At 52.8% G+C, this 16123-nt stretch overlaps 4 protein-coding genes across 4 annotated transcripts; 3 read left to right on the top strand and 1 right to left on the bottom strand.

The window, feature by feature from the left end:
• Nucleotides 1-379: 379 nt before the first annotated feature.
• MAA_08829 (exocyst component) lies at nt 380-2638 on the top strand (the record flags this gene model as incomplete). The annotated part of the gene is made up of 1 exon (XM_007826827.1): nt 380-2638. One exon carries the CDS (start codon nt 380-382, stop codon nt 2636-2638), a length of 2259 nt encoding a protein of 752 aa, XP_007825018.1.
• A 569-nt stretch (nt 2639-3207) lies between these two features.
• Nucleotides 3208-7008, bottom strand: MAA_08830 (UBA/TS-N domain-containing protein; the record flags this gene model as incomplete). The annotated part of the gene is made up of 4 exons (XM_007826828.1): nt 3208-3802; nt 3874-6692; nt 6752-6912; nt 6981-7008. The coding sequence occupies 4 exons, from the start codon at nt 7006-7008 to the stop codon at nt 3208-3210; spliced, it is 3603 nt and encodes a 1200-aa protein (XP_007825019.1).
• A 1254-nt stretch (nt 7009-8262) lies between these two features.
• MAA_08831 (glutathione reductase) lies at nt 8263-9757 on the top strand (the record flags this gene model as incomplete). Its single annotated transcript, XM_007826829.1, has 2 exons — nt 8263-8411; nt 8497-9757. 2 exons carry the CDS (start codon nt 8263-8265, stop codon nt 9755-9757), a joined length of 1410 nt encoding a protein of 469 aa, XP_007825020.1.
• A 1467-nt stretch (nt 9758-11224) lies between these two features.
• On the top strand, nt 11225-14752 carry MAA_08832 (Pfs, NB-ARC and Ankyrin domain protein; the record flags this gene model as incomplete). Its single annotated transcript, XM_007826830.1, has 1 exon — nt 11225-14752. The coding sequence occupies one exon, from the start codon at nt 11225-11227 to the stop codon at nt 14750-14752; it is 3528 nt and encodes a 1175-aa protein (XP_007825021.1).
• Between the last annotated feature and the right edge of the window lie 1371 nt (nt 14753-16123).

The following is a 16123-nucleotide window of genomic DNA, read 5'->3' as shown; positions in this document are numbered from 1 at the left end:
CATGCTCAGAAAATTGATTGAATATGCGGCCTTCATAATACCTGGTGCACTCGCTTTTGGATCAACGATGGCCGATTGCCAGTGCCACTTTCCAGCAACCAGACCCAGTTGCAGACCTGGACCAGTTGACACTTCAATGTTGACACGTGCCCCACTGTGATGCTTTGGTGTGGGGGCAGGCGGCGTAACACCAACGGCCTCCTGGCTCTCGTCCCAACGACATCGCATCCGACAATACTACACCACCCTCGGCGACTACGCGCCGGCCTCGCGCCCAACTTGCGATAAGCCACACTGTTGGGAGAAACACTCTGGCAGAGACTTTCTCCTACCATGATATGATCGCATAGAGCCAGCCTGTCCGCTTACCCCGCCCACCATGGATGACGGCCCCGTGCCCAAGCTGTCCGAACTGCTTCGGCATCCGGACGACCTCGACAAGATCCCCGCGCTGAAGCTGGAATTCTCGCGTAAAAAGGGAGCCGTTGACGGCCAACTACGGAATGGTCTCCGCGAACAGCTCGAAACCACCCAATCGGGTATGACGGGCCTGAGCGACGGCCAAAAAACAGTCCAGCTCATCAAGGAAGAAATGATGAAGATTGACCGCCTCTGTTCCGAATCCCAAAACATGATCAAGGACTTTGCCAGCATAAACCTGGTGTCCCAAGCCCACAGAAACTTTGTTGCCGTCGAAACAATGAGACGCGATCTGGAGACCTTCAACGATCGGCTGACCGTCGTGGAGAACATGCTACGACAGGACGATGCCGACCAGGAGAACATGCCCAATTTGCTGCCGTGCCACTACGAGCTGACGCAGCTGAGGAACATTCGAGACGATGCCATGGAGCAGATACATAGGGCGGAAGACCCTGGGCTGGAGTCGACGCTGGAGGACTACTTTGCCAGGCTGGACGACACGATTGACTGGTTTGACGAGCATGTCGGTCTCTTGGCAATGGACCTGATCAGCCTTGTTATCAATGAAAACAATGGGCTCGTGGTCCGGTTTGCCGTCGTCATTGAGGCCGAAGAGAAGAGCGACCAGCGCGTCCTGGCCCTGCAAGAAGCGCTCAAGGACCACGAAGAAATGGCAGCCCGGTTCCAGAGCATCACAGACGGCGCCAAGAAGGCCCGCGGCTACAAGGACAAGTTTCTGCAGGCCATCAAGCTTGGTGCTGAGCAGCAACTCGAGCAGTCCCGCGAAGAATTCCTAGACGACGCCTCGAAGCTCGAGGGGATTATGAAGTGGTACTTCAACGACCTCAACGCCGTGCGGGTCGGCATGACGCCCCTCATGCCCAAGAAGTGGAAGATTGGCAAAACGTACGCCGAGATATACCACCAGCTCATGCACGACTTCCTCATCGGCATGATCGAAGATCCGGAAACCACATCTGCCCACAACCTCGAAATCATCAGCTTCCCTGAAAAGTACTACCGAAAGATGGCCAAGATGGGCTACAGCCAGGAAGACCTCACCCCCCACGTCATTGACAACCGCGAGGCCGAGCTCGTCCGCGACTTCCGCCAGCTCATCATCAAGTTCCTCGACGAGTGGATGGACCGCATCTTCAACCAGGAAAAGAAGGACTTTGCGGAGCGCAACGTCGAGGGCTCCAACCTCGACCAAGACGAGTACGGCTACTTCCGCACCAAGAACCTCATCGCCCTCTGGCGCATGCTCCGCGAGCAGATTGATGCGGGCGCCAACTCGAAGCGCTCCGACGTGATAGAGGGCGTGATAGACGCCATGTTCCTCCGCCTGCGCACCCGCCAGCAGTCGTGGCAGCGCATGCTCGAGGATGAGGCGTCGCGCTACGAGACCGGCAAGGTCCCCGAGCTGGAGGGCTTCCAGGCCCTTCAGGACTGGCTCGTCGCCACGGCCAACGACCAGATCGCCTGCATCGACGACAACGACGAGGAGTCGCGCCTGGGCTACCTCTCGTCCTTCCGGACAAACTTCGAGCCCCACGTCACGCCGCAGTATCTCGAGCGCGGCGAGTCGGAGCTCAACGCTCTGCGCGACTCGTACGTCGACTTCTCGACCTGGTGCATTACCAAGTTTGCGCACCTCATCTTCGCCGTCGACTTCCGCGCCGTCATGCCCGACTTCTTCACGCCCAAGTGGTACGCCAACACGGCCATGAAGCAAATGGTGGTCACTTTTGAGGAGTATGTCAGCGACTACCGCCAGGTCCTGCACCACTCCCTCGTCGACATCTTCATCGAGATCTTTGCCGACGAGCTGCTGGTCCGCTACCTGCTCTCCGTGCGCAACAGGGGCGCCAAGTTTCGCCGCGCAGACCCCTTCCGCGACAAGCTCTTCAACGACATCTCCACCGCCTTTGAGTACTTTAGCAACCTGCCCAACCCAGACGTCGGCAACTCGATCAAGCAGACGTGGAGGGTTACGGAGCCCTTCCTCGGCCTGCTGACCTGCGACAAGGATGCCGTGGCGGACCAGTTTGCCGCCTTCAAGGCGGCCTATTGGGACCTGCACATCTCGTGGGTCGAGACCGTCTTGAAGTCGAGGGATGATTTCGAGAGGAGCATGCTGAATGCCGTCAAGGCGAGGGCGGCGCAGATAGGCGTCGTAAGGGGGCCCGAGACAATCATGAGCAAGGTCAAGTAGAGACGATGGATGCGTGACTTGAGGCGTCGCTGGTTTTTGCCGCGGGGAGAGAAGGATGACTGGCAATGAGGAAAACGCCAGACAATGACAGCACAAGGGGCTGTTTCCATGTACGATTAGTCGCATTTAGAGGAATTCACTATTCAAACAAGACACGGAGACGGGATGCTGTAAGACTGCTGATTCTACCAAGAAGATGCGTTGTCTAGCGTACAGTGGACTCGAATCTTGCCTTTGAAACATGGCCAAGTCCAGGTAATTAAAAACTATGTTTCTCCTATCCATCCATTCGGGCGTACTGTCCCGCCCTTGCCATTAGGCCCTCTGTCGCTTTAGGAACAAAAGAAAGAACATGGGGCAGGGCCCCCAAGACGTCACCTAAAATGCTGTGGTTCGAAATATCCTCTTCTTCCCTGGTTGAGGCTGTTATAGCCTTGCTAGTGCCTATGCAGGCTGGTGGCTTCTATGACTTGCTTGCGAGATAGTTGGCAGCCTGACAAAGAAGAAGAAGAAAAAAAATACTGGTTAGCAAGTTATCCTACTCGAGGAAATCGCGGAGACAAATATTTTTATACCTTTTCCAAATTGTAGTCGTACTTTTCGAGAGCAGCCACCGCGTCTGAACGAGAATAACCCATGTCGGTGAGACTCTTCAAGATGGGATCATCGTGGACGCCCTGCTCGGTAAGGGCTCGGCCAGGAGGCTCTGGACGCTCGGCGTGCTTGTCACCACCTGCCTCCCCGCCAGGGCCAGGAGGGGCGAGATTACTAGGCGAGTCCAGGCCAGCAAAGATGGCGTCCCAGTCATGAGAGTCAGCAGTCTTCTGCTGGGTAGTACTACCGGCTGCAGAGCTGTGAGACACAAAGTCGAATGTGCTTTCATTGCCAAACGCCGTGGACTCACTCTTGGCTTGGCTGGCTGGCGGGCTGCTATCAAACACGGGATTGAAGTCGTCCCGAGAAATGTTGGCAAAGTCATCATCTGCAGACCCTTCTTTGGCGTCTTCTAAGCCCTCAAAGTCGTCATCCAGGTCATCAAACACGGTTTTCCCATTCGTATTTTGGGGCATAGCGTTCGGAGCAGCTGCTCCAAAGATGTCATCAGCAGTCAAAGTCGGCTGGGATGTGTTGGTGACGGTGGCAGGTGATGATGGCTGTTCGGAACTAGGGACCTCAAGTTAGTGACTGGTTGAACTCCTACTTTCTGGTTGATTAAGACAACGATTACTACTTACCTTTTATTGGTATCCTCCACAGGTTCTTTAGCGGGGATTTCGGGGCCGACATTTACAGGCGTTTCCGCGGCGGTCTTCTTGGCCTCCGTGGCCTCCGTGGCCACCGCATCCTTCTTATTGACACCTTTGTTTGGAGGCGAAGCAGCAGTAAAGTCGTCGTCGAAACCACCTCGCTCGCTTTCCGACTCAGACTCATCGGCGCGCTCCAACTCAGAAATGGGCGGGAACTCAGTGTTAAAAGCATCAGTGGATTTGTCGACATTCGACTCACCAGCGGCCTTGCCCTTGCCGGAGGCAGCAAAAGCGGCAAAAGCATTGTCGAAATCTGCCTTAGCCTTTGCTTGATCGGTACTGCTAAAAGGATCTGGCTTCGGCGCCGAATCGGTGGCTTCCTCGGCCTTCGCCTTCAATGCTGCTTCCGTAACCGAAACTGTCGGTGCCTCAGTGGCAGTAGGCGTTGCTCCTTGTGTCTCACTCTTCTCCCCCTCTTCGGCGGCCGACTCACCATTGCTGTCAGCAGAGAGGCCTTCGGCTCGTGAAGCGGGTGGCGAGACCTGGCGAGACGAAGAGAGAGATTCGGAGTGGTCGGGGAACGGCAAGAAGCTAGAGTTGATTTGCCTTGATGCGGGCGGCGCAGGAGGTTCCATGTTCATCGTACCTTGGCGGCTTATGCTGGGACTGGAACGGCCGGTATGAAAGGACGCTCCGCTGACCGCAGAAGTTCCAGTGTGTTGCTGCTGCTGGAAGGCAGGTGGAGGAGTGCTCGTGCTGGCCCCTGGTCCGAATGACGGACCAAATACATCATCAAGCGATTTGTCGGCATATGGTTTCGTCGGAGGGGATGCAAAGGCACCCATAATGTCGGTACTTGCCGTTCGCTTGAAGAAGGGGTTGTTATCGCTGACAGTCGACAAGGCCGGGCTCGCAACCTGTGCAGTTGCCGAGGTAGGTGAGTTGCTGTCCATCTGCCTGGCAGCATCTTCCCCTCCCTTGGCCAGTTCGGCAGCTTCGTTCTTAAGCTTGTCTCGTTCTCCCTCGGTCGTGGATAGCTGCTTCTTGTTGATGGCAACTAGACCCTTCTGCTGGCGACTGTCCGACTTGAGCTTCTCAATCTGGGGTTTGAGCTTGGCAATCTCGCCGTTGACAACCCGGATGCGTTCTCGCAGGGTTGCATTCTCCTGCTGGTCCGCTTGCAAAGCGGCTGCAAGTTGTTGATGCTGAGACTGAACGTCTCTGAATGTTCCCTCGAGGGTCATGCACTCAGACTGAAGCTTTTGTGTATCAGCACGAGATTTTCTCAGCTGTTTCTCTAGAGACTGGGTGTCCTCGGCCTCCTTCTCGTACAGGGCTCGCAGTTGCGCCAGTCGTTGCTCAAAGTTTTGTTTCTGAGAATTCGTCTGATTAAGCTCGCCTTGGGTTGTGGTTCGTTTGCTTTGAACATCCTGCATCTGCTTCGAGAGGGTTCCAATTTGGTTGGACAAATTGGCCAACTCGGTCGTCTCTCCGGTGATGTTCTTGCTGGCTTCCGGGTCATTGTCTTCCAAAAGATCTTCTGACTGCTTGGGGACATCCCCTTGAGACAGTGGTCCGGTCAAGCCCTTGCCAAATGTTGAAGATGGCACAAATGGCTTGAATGTGGTACCGGTGGTGGTCGGGCGGATAGGGGACGATGGAGGCAGAATAGCTGAACCGCCAGCAAATGGATCATTCGCATTCGACCCCCCAGTAGACATGGTAGTTTGTACTGGCGCAGGCACGGGGCTGGGAGTCGATTCAAGCCCAAACAAGTCGTCCATGGCGGATTTGGGCTGCGGAGGCGCAGGCCGTGCTACTGGCGCAGGGAACGGAGGAGGCTGCCTCTGGTTGCGGACGCTGGGAGGAATGAGGCTCTCGGGCAGCGTTTCGGGCAGATCACCGCCAACGCCGCTTCTCTGCTGTCGAATAAAGTACATGGCGATAGCGAATCCTTCTCGAGTAAGCTGGCCTTGATTGTTGAAGTTGGCAAGGTCCCATATCTGGGCCAATTTTTCCTCCGGAAGGTTAGACTGCCTCAAGAATGGACCAGCCTCCTCTCCACTAAGATACCCCTTATTGGTTTTATCGAGAGTAGCGTAAATTTGATCGAATTTGGCCTTGTCTGCAGCGGACACAGCCCAATCACCACCGGCTGCGGCCGGCGCGATTGGCGGCCTTCCAAGAGGGCTGCCTACTCGCATCTGGGCGGAACCGCTCAACTGCCTTGGTATCGGTCCCATACCGGTGTTACTGGGGGATTGACGGGGTGCAGCACCGCGTCTAGTGGCGGCCTCGTACAAAGCGGGCGGCAGGGCCTTGGGCATGGAACGTAAACTACCAGCCTTGATACAGGTAAACAAATGCATAGCAATAGCGAATTCGGGGAGCACAAAGAACCCTCGTTCCTCAATACCCGTGAGCGTCCAAAAGTCTCTTATCGTTTCCTTGGGCAACCCGAATTTCTCAAAGATCAGTCTGGCCTGTTCAACGTGAAGTCTGCCAGCTTGCAGCGGCAGGCGCTCAAATATCGCAGCATATTCTGACACCTTGTCCGGAGTCAAGTATGGTATTCGGACGGCGCCACCACTTGCTTGAGCTTGCAGCGGCGCTGGGCTTGACGAGGTGGGCGAACCCAGCGCCGGCGATGTCCACAAGCCCTCGAATCGAGGTATCGGGCCTTGTTGGAGGGCTAGTTCGGCTGTCGGTTCCCGTCCGGCTTGAGCATGGCCGATCAAACGTAGAAAAACGCTGAAGCCTGTCGGCGTGAGGAAACCACGGTCCTCACTGTCCGCGATCTGCCATATCTGATAGAGGGTAATCGTTAGTCGGATGTGGCGGAAGACTAGGGAAGCCGGTGACGAACTGTTTGGCACTGATCATTCCGAAGTCTTGTTTTCTCAGCCAACGCCACGACGGCATCGCCAGTGACAAATCCAGCGCCTTCTGCATCAGCTTGGCGAAATAGCTGTGCATAGACTCGCTTCTCTTCGGGGGAGAGGTTGAGATTCGGCGGCGCTGCAGGCACTTTTGAGGTTAACTTGGACCGTTTTCAATCAGAATTGAAAATAGTCAAGGAAGTGGAATCGGCATACCAGAATCGGCGCCAAGGTCAGCAGACATTATGATGCATGGATGATCCAAGAGCTTGAGGTCAATGATGAGGGTTGGGAGGGGAGGAGTTGTTGGGTTGTCGTCGTCACCGTGGCTGGGCTGAATGGATTCGTCTGGTACTCCGTGCAGTCTCGGTGCTCCTGACGGTTGAGTTCAAAGGCAAAGATTTGCAATCTATGTGCGCCAAACAACGTTGGACGACCGTTGGGTCGAAGCGCTATGATGGAGAAGAGGCAAGCCAGGAGCCAGGAAACTTAAATCAGGTTGGAATTGGGAGACTGCGATCAGCCTGGGGGGCTGGAGTCTGGTGGAGAGCTGTGATTCGGTGGCTGTCACCGAGACGAGCGGTTGGGGAACCCATGGTGTTGGTCGACCAAAGTGTGGCTGGTGAAAGCGCACTCCAGGAACGTGGCTGTGGCTGCAGGTGCAACGGAAAAGACGAGGCGTCAGACCTGACTGCATTGTGAACATGTCGAATGATGAGAGAATGCACGGCAATTCTGAAATGCTGCACAAAATGGGAGAAATATACAGAGCACATGAGCCGAATGTTCATTAGCAGCACCTCCCATCACCTGGTTTGACAATCTCACGTCTCGATGCCGAGTCAGAATTGGAAATTCCTTCGTCCTCGGAGTTTGTGGGGCCCCATTAGCAAGGCGTGCTCTCCAGCTCAATGATTGGCCGGGGTTTCCCGTCGTTTATGTCGCAATCCCAATGATTTGACATGGTCGCAGTCGAATCCGAAGGTGAATTTCAAATCATTCCCGAGCTATTGTGCGGAATTATATATGCCATCTAGCCTAAATCCAGTGATTCCAGACGGTGCTTGTAGTCTCTTTGCGCCACCCTCAAGCTGCAGCTCAGTCGTCATACGCCTAGAGTCGCTCCCCCGTCACATTGCATTGCTCGCAGACACAGATTACTCAGCCAACCTTGAGGGATCTTCCGTCAATCGGCGCTAGATCGGGTTCTCCGGCCAAGCTCGCATATACATATTCTTCTTTCGTTCTGAATAACTCAAATACTTCTGATCCGGGATAAAAGACGTCATTGCGGTCCAATACCCACCATTCCCCTCGGTTCGTTCCGTCATTCACATAAAAGGGGAGCTCGCTCATCCTGACTTGGGAAAGCCTTTACACATATGCAAGATAGCCCTAGTCGTCCATGCAATCCCTCGCCCTCTTGTCCCGCACTTCAAGAGCTGCCCCGCATCGCATAGCTTCTTTGTCCCGCCATCTCTCTACATCGTCTGCGACAATGGCTCCCATAACGAAGGAAACGGATTACCTTGTGCTTGGTGGTGGTAGTGGTGGTCTTGGCTCGGCCCGCATGGCCAGTTCCAAGTTTGGCGCAAAGGCAATGGTTGTCGAAGCCGCCCGACTCGGCGGGACGTGCGTGAACGTTGGGTAAGTTGATAATCCGGGTCTGTTTCTAAGTACGAGACTTTGTATGTGAGGATTTCTTGCTGACTAGTGTTGTCGTGATGTGTAGATGTGTTCCCAAAAAGGTTACGTACAATGCCGCTGCCATCGCCGAGACTCTTCACGAGGCCAAGTCTTATGGCTTTTCCGTCACAGAAACCGCTCCTTTCGACTGGACCACCTTCAAGAATAAGCGTGATGCCTACGTTAAGCGTCTGAACGGCATATACGAGCGCAACCTTGGGAACGACAAGGTCGAGTACCTGCACGGCTGGGGTCGGCTGCTGTCCAAGAACCAAGTCGAGGTTACGTTAGACGACGGTAGCAAAGTTGTCGTCAATGCCAAGAAGATTCTCATCGCCGTCGGCGGCCGCCCGAGCTCCCCCCCACAGATTCCCGGTGCGGAGCTGGGCATCAACAGCGATGGATTCTTCGACATTGACAAGCGGCCCAAGAAGGTTGCCATCGTTGGAGCTGGCTACATCGCCGTTGAGTTTGCGGGCATGTTCAACGCTCTTGGCACGGAAACCCACCTTTTCATCCGCGGCAAAACTTTCTTGCGCCATTTCGACCCGATGATTCAGGAGACGGTTACCAATGAGTACGAGAGACTCGGGGTTAACCTGCACAAGGAGTCACAGGCCACCAAGATTGAGAAAAACGCCAACGGCAAGCTTACCGTCACCTACAAGGATGCCGAGGGAAAGGAGAGCTCCGTTTCGGATGTTGACCACCTTATCTGGGCCGTTGGGCGAACCCCCATGACCAAGGATATTGGCTTGGAAGAAGCTGGCATCAAACTGACAGAAAGTGGTCATGTTCAGGTCGATGAGTACCAAAACAGCAGTGTAGAGAATATCTACGCCCTCGGTGATGTCAGTGGAGAGGTAGAGCTTACCCCCGTCGCCATCGCCGCTGGCCGTAAACTGGCGCAGCGCCTGTTTGGACCTGCGGAATTTTCCACCCAAAAGCTCGACTACAGCAACATTCCATCCGTCGTATTCGCACACCCCGAAGTCGGTAGCATTGGCCTCTCGGAATCTCAGGCTATCGAGAAATACGGCAAGGACAATATCAAGGTCTACAAGACGGGTTTTACAGCCATGTACTACGCCATGATGGAGCCCGAGCACAAGGGTCCAACCAACTACAAATTAATTGTTACTGGTCCTGAGGAGCGGGTAGTCGGCCTGCATATTATGGGTCAGGGCAGTGGTGAGATGCTCCAGGGATTCGGTGTCGCTGTCAAGATGGGTGCCACCAAGGCAGACTTTGACAGCTGTGTGGCCATCCACCCGACCAGCGCTGAGGAATTGGTGACTTTGAAATAAACAGCGCGTGAAGCAGACTAGATTAGAAAGAGTAAAAGAGCGATATAGTTTCAATGTAAATCTTGTTCACCTTTCATAGCTGTCATTTGCTCGCGTAAAGAGTCGTGGTCCCTCATCTTTACCAGCCACTTGACTGAAAGAATTGAGGCCGTTGACCAGCCCTTGGTATTTTGTAACCTACAATCTGAGATATCTGGGAACGTGATACGCAGCCGCGAATAGCATTCTTTTCACGGTTGAGGACAGGTGCTTCGAGGCGGACTCCGTAGGCCCTACAGTCTGAGAAAGAATATATTTGCGAATATAGAAGTACCACACTAACTTGCTGCAGCATATTGTAGCATAGGAGTCTGGCGCGACAACTGCCTACTACTTGGTACCTAGACCATCAATTGATTTAATTTGATGAAATACCCTCAGTCCAGGCTGGTACTTCTTGCCTGCATTGCTCGGTGGGTCCCCTGTTGATGCAACTCGACTTCTGCACGCCACTGCCCACGTCGTATTGACTTCGAACAAGGCTCGGGCGAGATGCAGTGCTCTAGATCAACACCTTTTCTGTGCTGGCTGTGAATCAATGGCCTCCAATGGCTAAGCCACTGATCTCTTTGCGTTACGAAGATGGTCGTGGGCTGTGGCCGTGTCGCGACATCGTGCTCAGGGCTTGGGCTAGGAGAAGCAAGGACATCTGAACATGATCTATTGACGGCTTTGTTGTTAGCACGAATACGCCGGCCATGGAGCATGCAAAGCGCGTACGCGAATGCGAGTTCTCGATTCTGACTCTATTGCCTTCGGGGCATGCTATAAACAGCATTTGAGCTCCCTACCTACCTATAGGTACCTTGAATGGCCCGGTTGCTGCTGTCAGCAGCGACTCGACACAGGACGCCGACAACATACGTCGTCCATCGGCGTTCGACAGCGTCCATCAACCTACGGGCCAATCAACCCGTTCAAAGTCTGGCAGAATGAGCGTGAGTGGCCGATTAGTCGGTCCACGGTCAACAGTGCAAGAGGAAAGATGATGAGTGGGCGACACAGCGTGGCGCCTGCATGAGAACGAGTTTGTTGGGCGAGGCATATTTCTTCAACAGCACGTAAGCGGGCAGTGTCAAGTACCTAGGTAGGGCGCCGCTGCAGATGGCTGATCATTGACGGATTGCTGACCGGCCTTATTTCTGCCTAATTTGTTCAATCACTGTTGAGCAATACGCAGCAATATCGTCGTGACTTCTGTCGTTGAGCTTTGCACAGATGCGGCCGTCCTACTGACACCCATTGGAGGGACCAGTTGCGCTGTCGAATTGCCCTTCGTGCGGCGTCTATAGCAAGCTGCAACTCCAACCTTTGTCTTGGTAGCGCGGACAACACACCGAGCGGTTCCCGATTCTTCACCGGAATAATCTGTCCCGGAGGCCTCACTTATTGACCTGCTTTCATACCAATAATTAACGCCATTAGATGATGCCGAAGCGAACGTTTGAGCCCGAGAGTGATGGCGAAGTCGTATGTGGCCCAGTAAAGAGGAGGAATACAGATTATGCAGATACGCAGACACCAACCCTGGTCGGCGTGTCTCCGGAGGCCATGGACAACGATGAATACACAGTTGGTTGGATCTGTGCCTTAAGCACAGAGTATGTTGCCGCACAAGCTTTCCTCGATGAAACGCACAAGGGACCAAGATTTGTGTCCCCATATGACCATAATCATTACACTCTGGGTCGTATGGGGAATCACCATATCGTCATTGCAGTCTTACCTAGCGGCGAGTATGGCATTGCCTCTGCAGCTATTGTGGCCAAAGATATGCTCCATAGCTTTCCCAATATCAAGATTGGCCTTATGGTCGGCATCGGCGGCGGCGCGCCAAGCCAGAAGCACGATATACGTCTTGGCGACGTTGTGGTTAGTGACCCCAGAGATGGGATAGGTGGTGTGTTCCAGTACGACTTCGGCAAGATACTTCAGGATCAGATGAAAGACGTGGAATTCCGCACAACGGGTTTTCTAAACCAGCCGCCAATCGTCCTACGAACTGCAGTAAGTGGGATAAAGGCACGTCATGAGATGCATGGGCATCGGCTAAAAGAGGCCATTAACAACACTCTCAAGAAGATACCAAGATTGCAGCAGGAGTATAAGCGACCAGACCCATGCAGCGACAGGTTGTATCGATGCGAGTTCACCCATCCTGTAAGCGGTGGCTTAAGTTGTACCGCAGTCTGTGGTAACGATCCCTCAAAGTTAATATCTCGTCCGGAACGGACCAGAGACGGGGACACGCCGAACATTCACTACGGACTAATTGCTTCGGCGAACCAGTTAATGAAGAACGCTCAGGTTCGAGATAGACTGGCATTAAAAAAGAATATTTTATGTTTTGAAATGGAAGCGGCAGGATTAATGAGCAGCTTCCCTTGTCTAATTATTCGGGGTATCTGCGACTACTCAGATTCTCATAAGAATGAAGAGTGGCAAGGGTATGCAGCGATGGCAGCGGCTGCGTATGCGAAGGATCTTCTCAGTCAAATTCCTTCAAATAGCGCCGAGAATCTCCGCAGGACATCAAGTGGCATCTCATTACGGCCCAGAAGAGGAGAGAATCAATCGCTCAATGACGAGCAAAGACGTGTGCTACTGGAGTCGCTGCGATTTGACCAAATCGATGCCCGGCAGATGACCATCAAGAACGCTCATGCCAAGACCTGTAAATGGCTGCTACAGACGCCTGCATATCTTGACTGGCTTGACCCCAATAAGTTCAACGAACATTTCGGGTTTTTGTGGATCAAAGGGAAGCCTGGGGCCGGGAAATCGACATTAATGAAGTTTGCTCTTGCTAATGCTCGGAAGAAGACAAAGGGCAAGATTATCATCTCTTTTTTCTTCAACGCGCGAGGAAGTGATCTCGAGAAGTCCACAATTGGATTATACCGGTCTATACTGCTACAGCTTCTCGACCGACTGCCTGGACTCCAGGAAGTCCTTGATTCTCTCCCATCAGCAATTCGGGACAGTGGATATGACCAATGGCGGGTTGAATCGCTGAAAGCACTTTTCGAAAAAGCCGTGCAGGGTCTTGGAGAGACCGGCCTTATGTGTTTTATTGACGCCTTGGATGAATGTGATGAGGATCAAATCCGAGATATGATATCGTTCTTTGAATCGTTGAGCCAAACAACCACGCCAGCCGGTATTAGCTTTCGGGTCTGCTTTTCAAGCAGGCACTACCCGCACATTTCCATTAAGAGAGGACTTAACCTAATTCTCGAAGGACACGAAGGACATGGCCAGGATATCGTCAACTACGTGGACAGCGAGTTGACAATTGGACACAGTCGTCTTGCCGCGCAGATCCGTGCTGACCTGCAAGAAAAGGCATCTGGAGTTTTTATGTGGGTTGTCCTAGTGGTGGGAATCTTGAACAAAGCGCATGACAAAGGCCGCATTCATGAGTTACGAAAAATACTCCGAGATATTCCTGGGGACCTTCACGAGCTGTTTCGCGATATTTTAACGCGGGACTGCCATAAAAGGGACGAACTGCTTTTGTGTATTCAGTGGGTGCTCTTTTCGAGACAGCCGTTAAAGCCGGAACAGTTATACTTTGCCATCCTGTCTGGCATTGAACCAGGGGCTCTTTCTGACTGGAATCCTGATGAAATTACAGTATCTATTATGAAGAATTTCATCCTTGATTCCTCTAAAGGGCTTACCGAAGTCACTAAATCTAAAAACCCAACAATTCAGTTTATTCACGAGTCGGTTAAGGATTTTCTTCTAAAAGAAAATGGGTTAAGGGAGATTTGGTCCGATTTTGGAGAAAACTTTCAAGGAGAAAGTCATGAACGACTAAAGCAGTGTTGCCTCAGGTATATGAGCCTTGATATAGCTGCCCATTTAAATATCGGCAGCTCGCTTCCGAAAGCATCATCCCAGGAAGCTGCAGAGCTCCGCCAGTCGGCAGATACATCATTTCCATTGCTTGAGTACGCTGTACGAAACGTTTTATACCACGCGGATGCGGCAGAAGGCGGTGGAATCGCCCAGACAAGTTTTCTTCAGACCTTCCCGCAGGCTGACTGGATTAAGCTTGACAACTTGTTTGAACGACACGAGGTACGCCGACATACAAATGCGAGTCTTTTATATATATTAGCGGAGCATAATATGGCGAATCTCATCGGACGTCACCCGTCCAACCTAGCGGGCTTTGAAGTACAAGATGAACGTTATGGCACACCAATTTTTGCGGCGCTAGCTACCAATAGCGGCGCGGCAACTCGGGCGCTGTTAAAAGCCCAGGTGGAAATCAACCCAGCGATGTCTCCTATTCACAGCCTGTTTGAACAGTATTACCCGGATGGAAACAAACGATCCAACTTCGGACGTGACTTCACTTTTTCACGGCTAAGAGGGGTTCTCAGTTATCTCGCAGAGCATGGCGAAGAGGTAATAATGCTTGCATTTCTGCTGGCTGTTAGAGGCGCCGATATCGACATCGGGGATAGAGACCGACGGACGCCGCTATCGTGGGCCGCTAAGAACGGGCACAAGGCCGTGGTGAAGCTGCTCCTTGAGAAGGGCGCTAATACTGAGACCACAGAGAGCCACCGCGGCCAGACGCCGCTATTATGGGCCGCTGAGAACGGGGACGAGGCCGTGGTGAAGCTGCTCCTTGAGAAGGGCGCTGATATTGAGGGCAAGGAAGGACCGACGCCGCTATCGTGGGCCGCTGAGAACGGGCATAAGGCCGTGGTAAAGCTGCTCCTTGAGAAGGGCGCCGATACTGAGACTAGAATGAGCTACTACGGCCAGACTCCGCTATTATGGGCCGCTGAGAACGGGCACGAGGCCGTGGTAAGGCTGCTCCTTGAGAAGGGCGCTAATATTAAGGCCAAAGATGAGAAAGGACAGACGCCGGTGTCGTTGGCCGCCAAGAAGGGATACTGGAGTGTCATCGAGCTACTACGACAATACTCCCCATAACCGCTAGACGATGCACTTGCCTCACTTCGAAGAAACATAATCCACACATCCTGTCACAAGTCTGAAAACCGTCCCCAGTCACTATAGTGCATTGATGTGAGGCAGCGTTGCGTTTTCCACCCCAAGTCAGACTCTGTGCATTAGATGCTCCTTCAATACGTTTGTCAGAGGCGGTTTGAAGGTGTCCAGGCATATCTATATACGAACAACGTTGATCTCATGTGTGTGGGAGTAGCACTTCAATTCGATTTCGAGTTTCAAGTGGCACTAAGCTTTGCGGCGCGTGGTGTGCGGGAGTCCAGCTGAATATGGCATCCGCAGACACTAGACGGATTTCTCAACCCATCTATAAATGGAAAGATATTTACTGGGAGTTTTGTTTTAATTGGCGCTTTATTTTCAGTCAAGTAACAGGGTATTACGTTATAGGACATGTCAAGATGATGAACTGTTTGGGACCGAACTGGCAAGATTATCACTTGCTGAAGCATAATTAGCCATTGTCCATTTTCACCGCCAGTGTAGTTGAAGTTGCGCAGAGATGCCCCTGCTTAAATGGATTAATACAGAGCTTGTAGTTTGATGCCCACAGATACCACACTGTGGAGGAAAATTCAGCCAGTATAGGCGTCTAGAGTGGCCAAGAGAGAATTATACTTTGTAGGCTGCTCATACCATGGATTATAGAAATCTTAGGGCTTAAGTAAGTAGAAAAGACTGAGACAAATGTGTCCAATGCACTCTGCTGAGCAGGAGTAGGAGATGTAGCTGCACCTAGACAGTTATTCGGAGCAGTCAAAAACAGTACTTAATGCATGACATTAACGTATATAGAGCTGGAGAAACCTATACCGTACGAGAAGAGCAGGGTTCGAGAGCAAATAAAAGAAGTTGAGTTGGTGGCGACCACTTGTTGGATCCCAGTCTTACGTCTTGCGTCTTGCCAGAGTGGCAATCTCTACGCGGGATCAAAATCGCCCCCTTCCATGGTTTCCTTGACTTATGAATTTCAGATTTACCGTCACTCGAAGCACACTCTCTCCCTATACATTAGGACAGCCAGCACCACGGGGGCTAAGAGTTATCGCCGGCCCCGACCTCCTCCAAGCTTGACAAGACGCATTCGCCAGCCCGGTGCGCCGACATTGGACTTATCGTCGAGATTCCTCCTCGTTCCCGAAGCGGAATTAATGCTGAGAATATCCTCTGTGGTGCTGTGACTGCCTGCCACTCGCCTGGACGAACGAAGCAACGGCTAGAACGCCCCGACCCGTGGAGGGAATCAAGGCATTGAAGAGGCCGAGGTCTCGGATGTTGCCACGCTGATTATACAAGGGACCCCGTCGCTGACGATACGCGAAGGCGATGATG

Source organism: Metarhizium robertsii (genome assembly GCF_000187425.2).
Source record: "Metarhizium robertsii ARSEF 23 chromosome Unknown MAA_Scf_1, whole genome shotgun sequence".
NCBI classification, from domain to species: domain Eukaryota; kingdom Fungi; phylum Ascomycota; class Sordariomycetes; order Hypocreales; family Clavicipitaceae; genus Metarhizium; species Metarhizium robertsii.
This window is presented reverse-complemented; position numbering and strand designations above follow the sequence as displayed.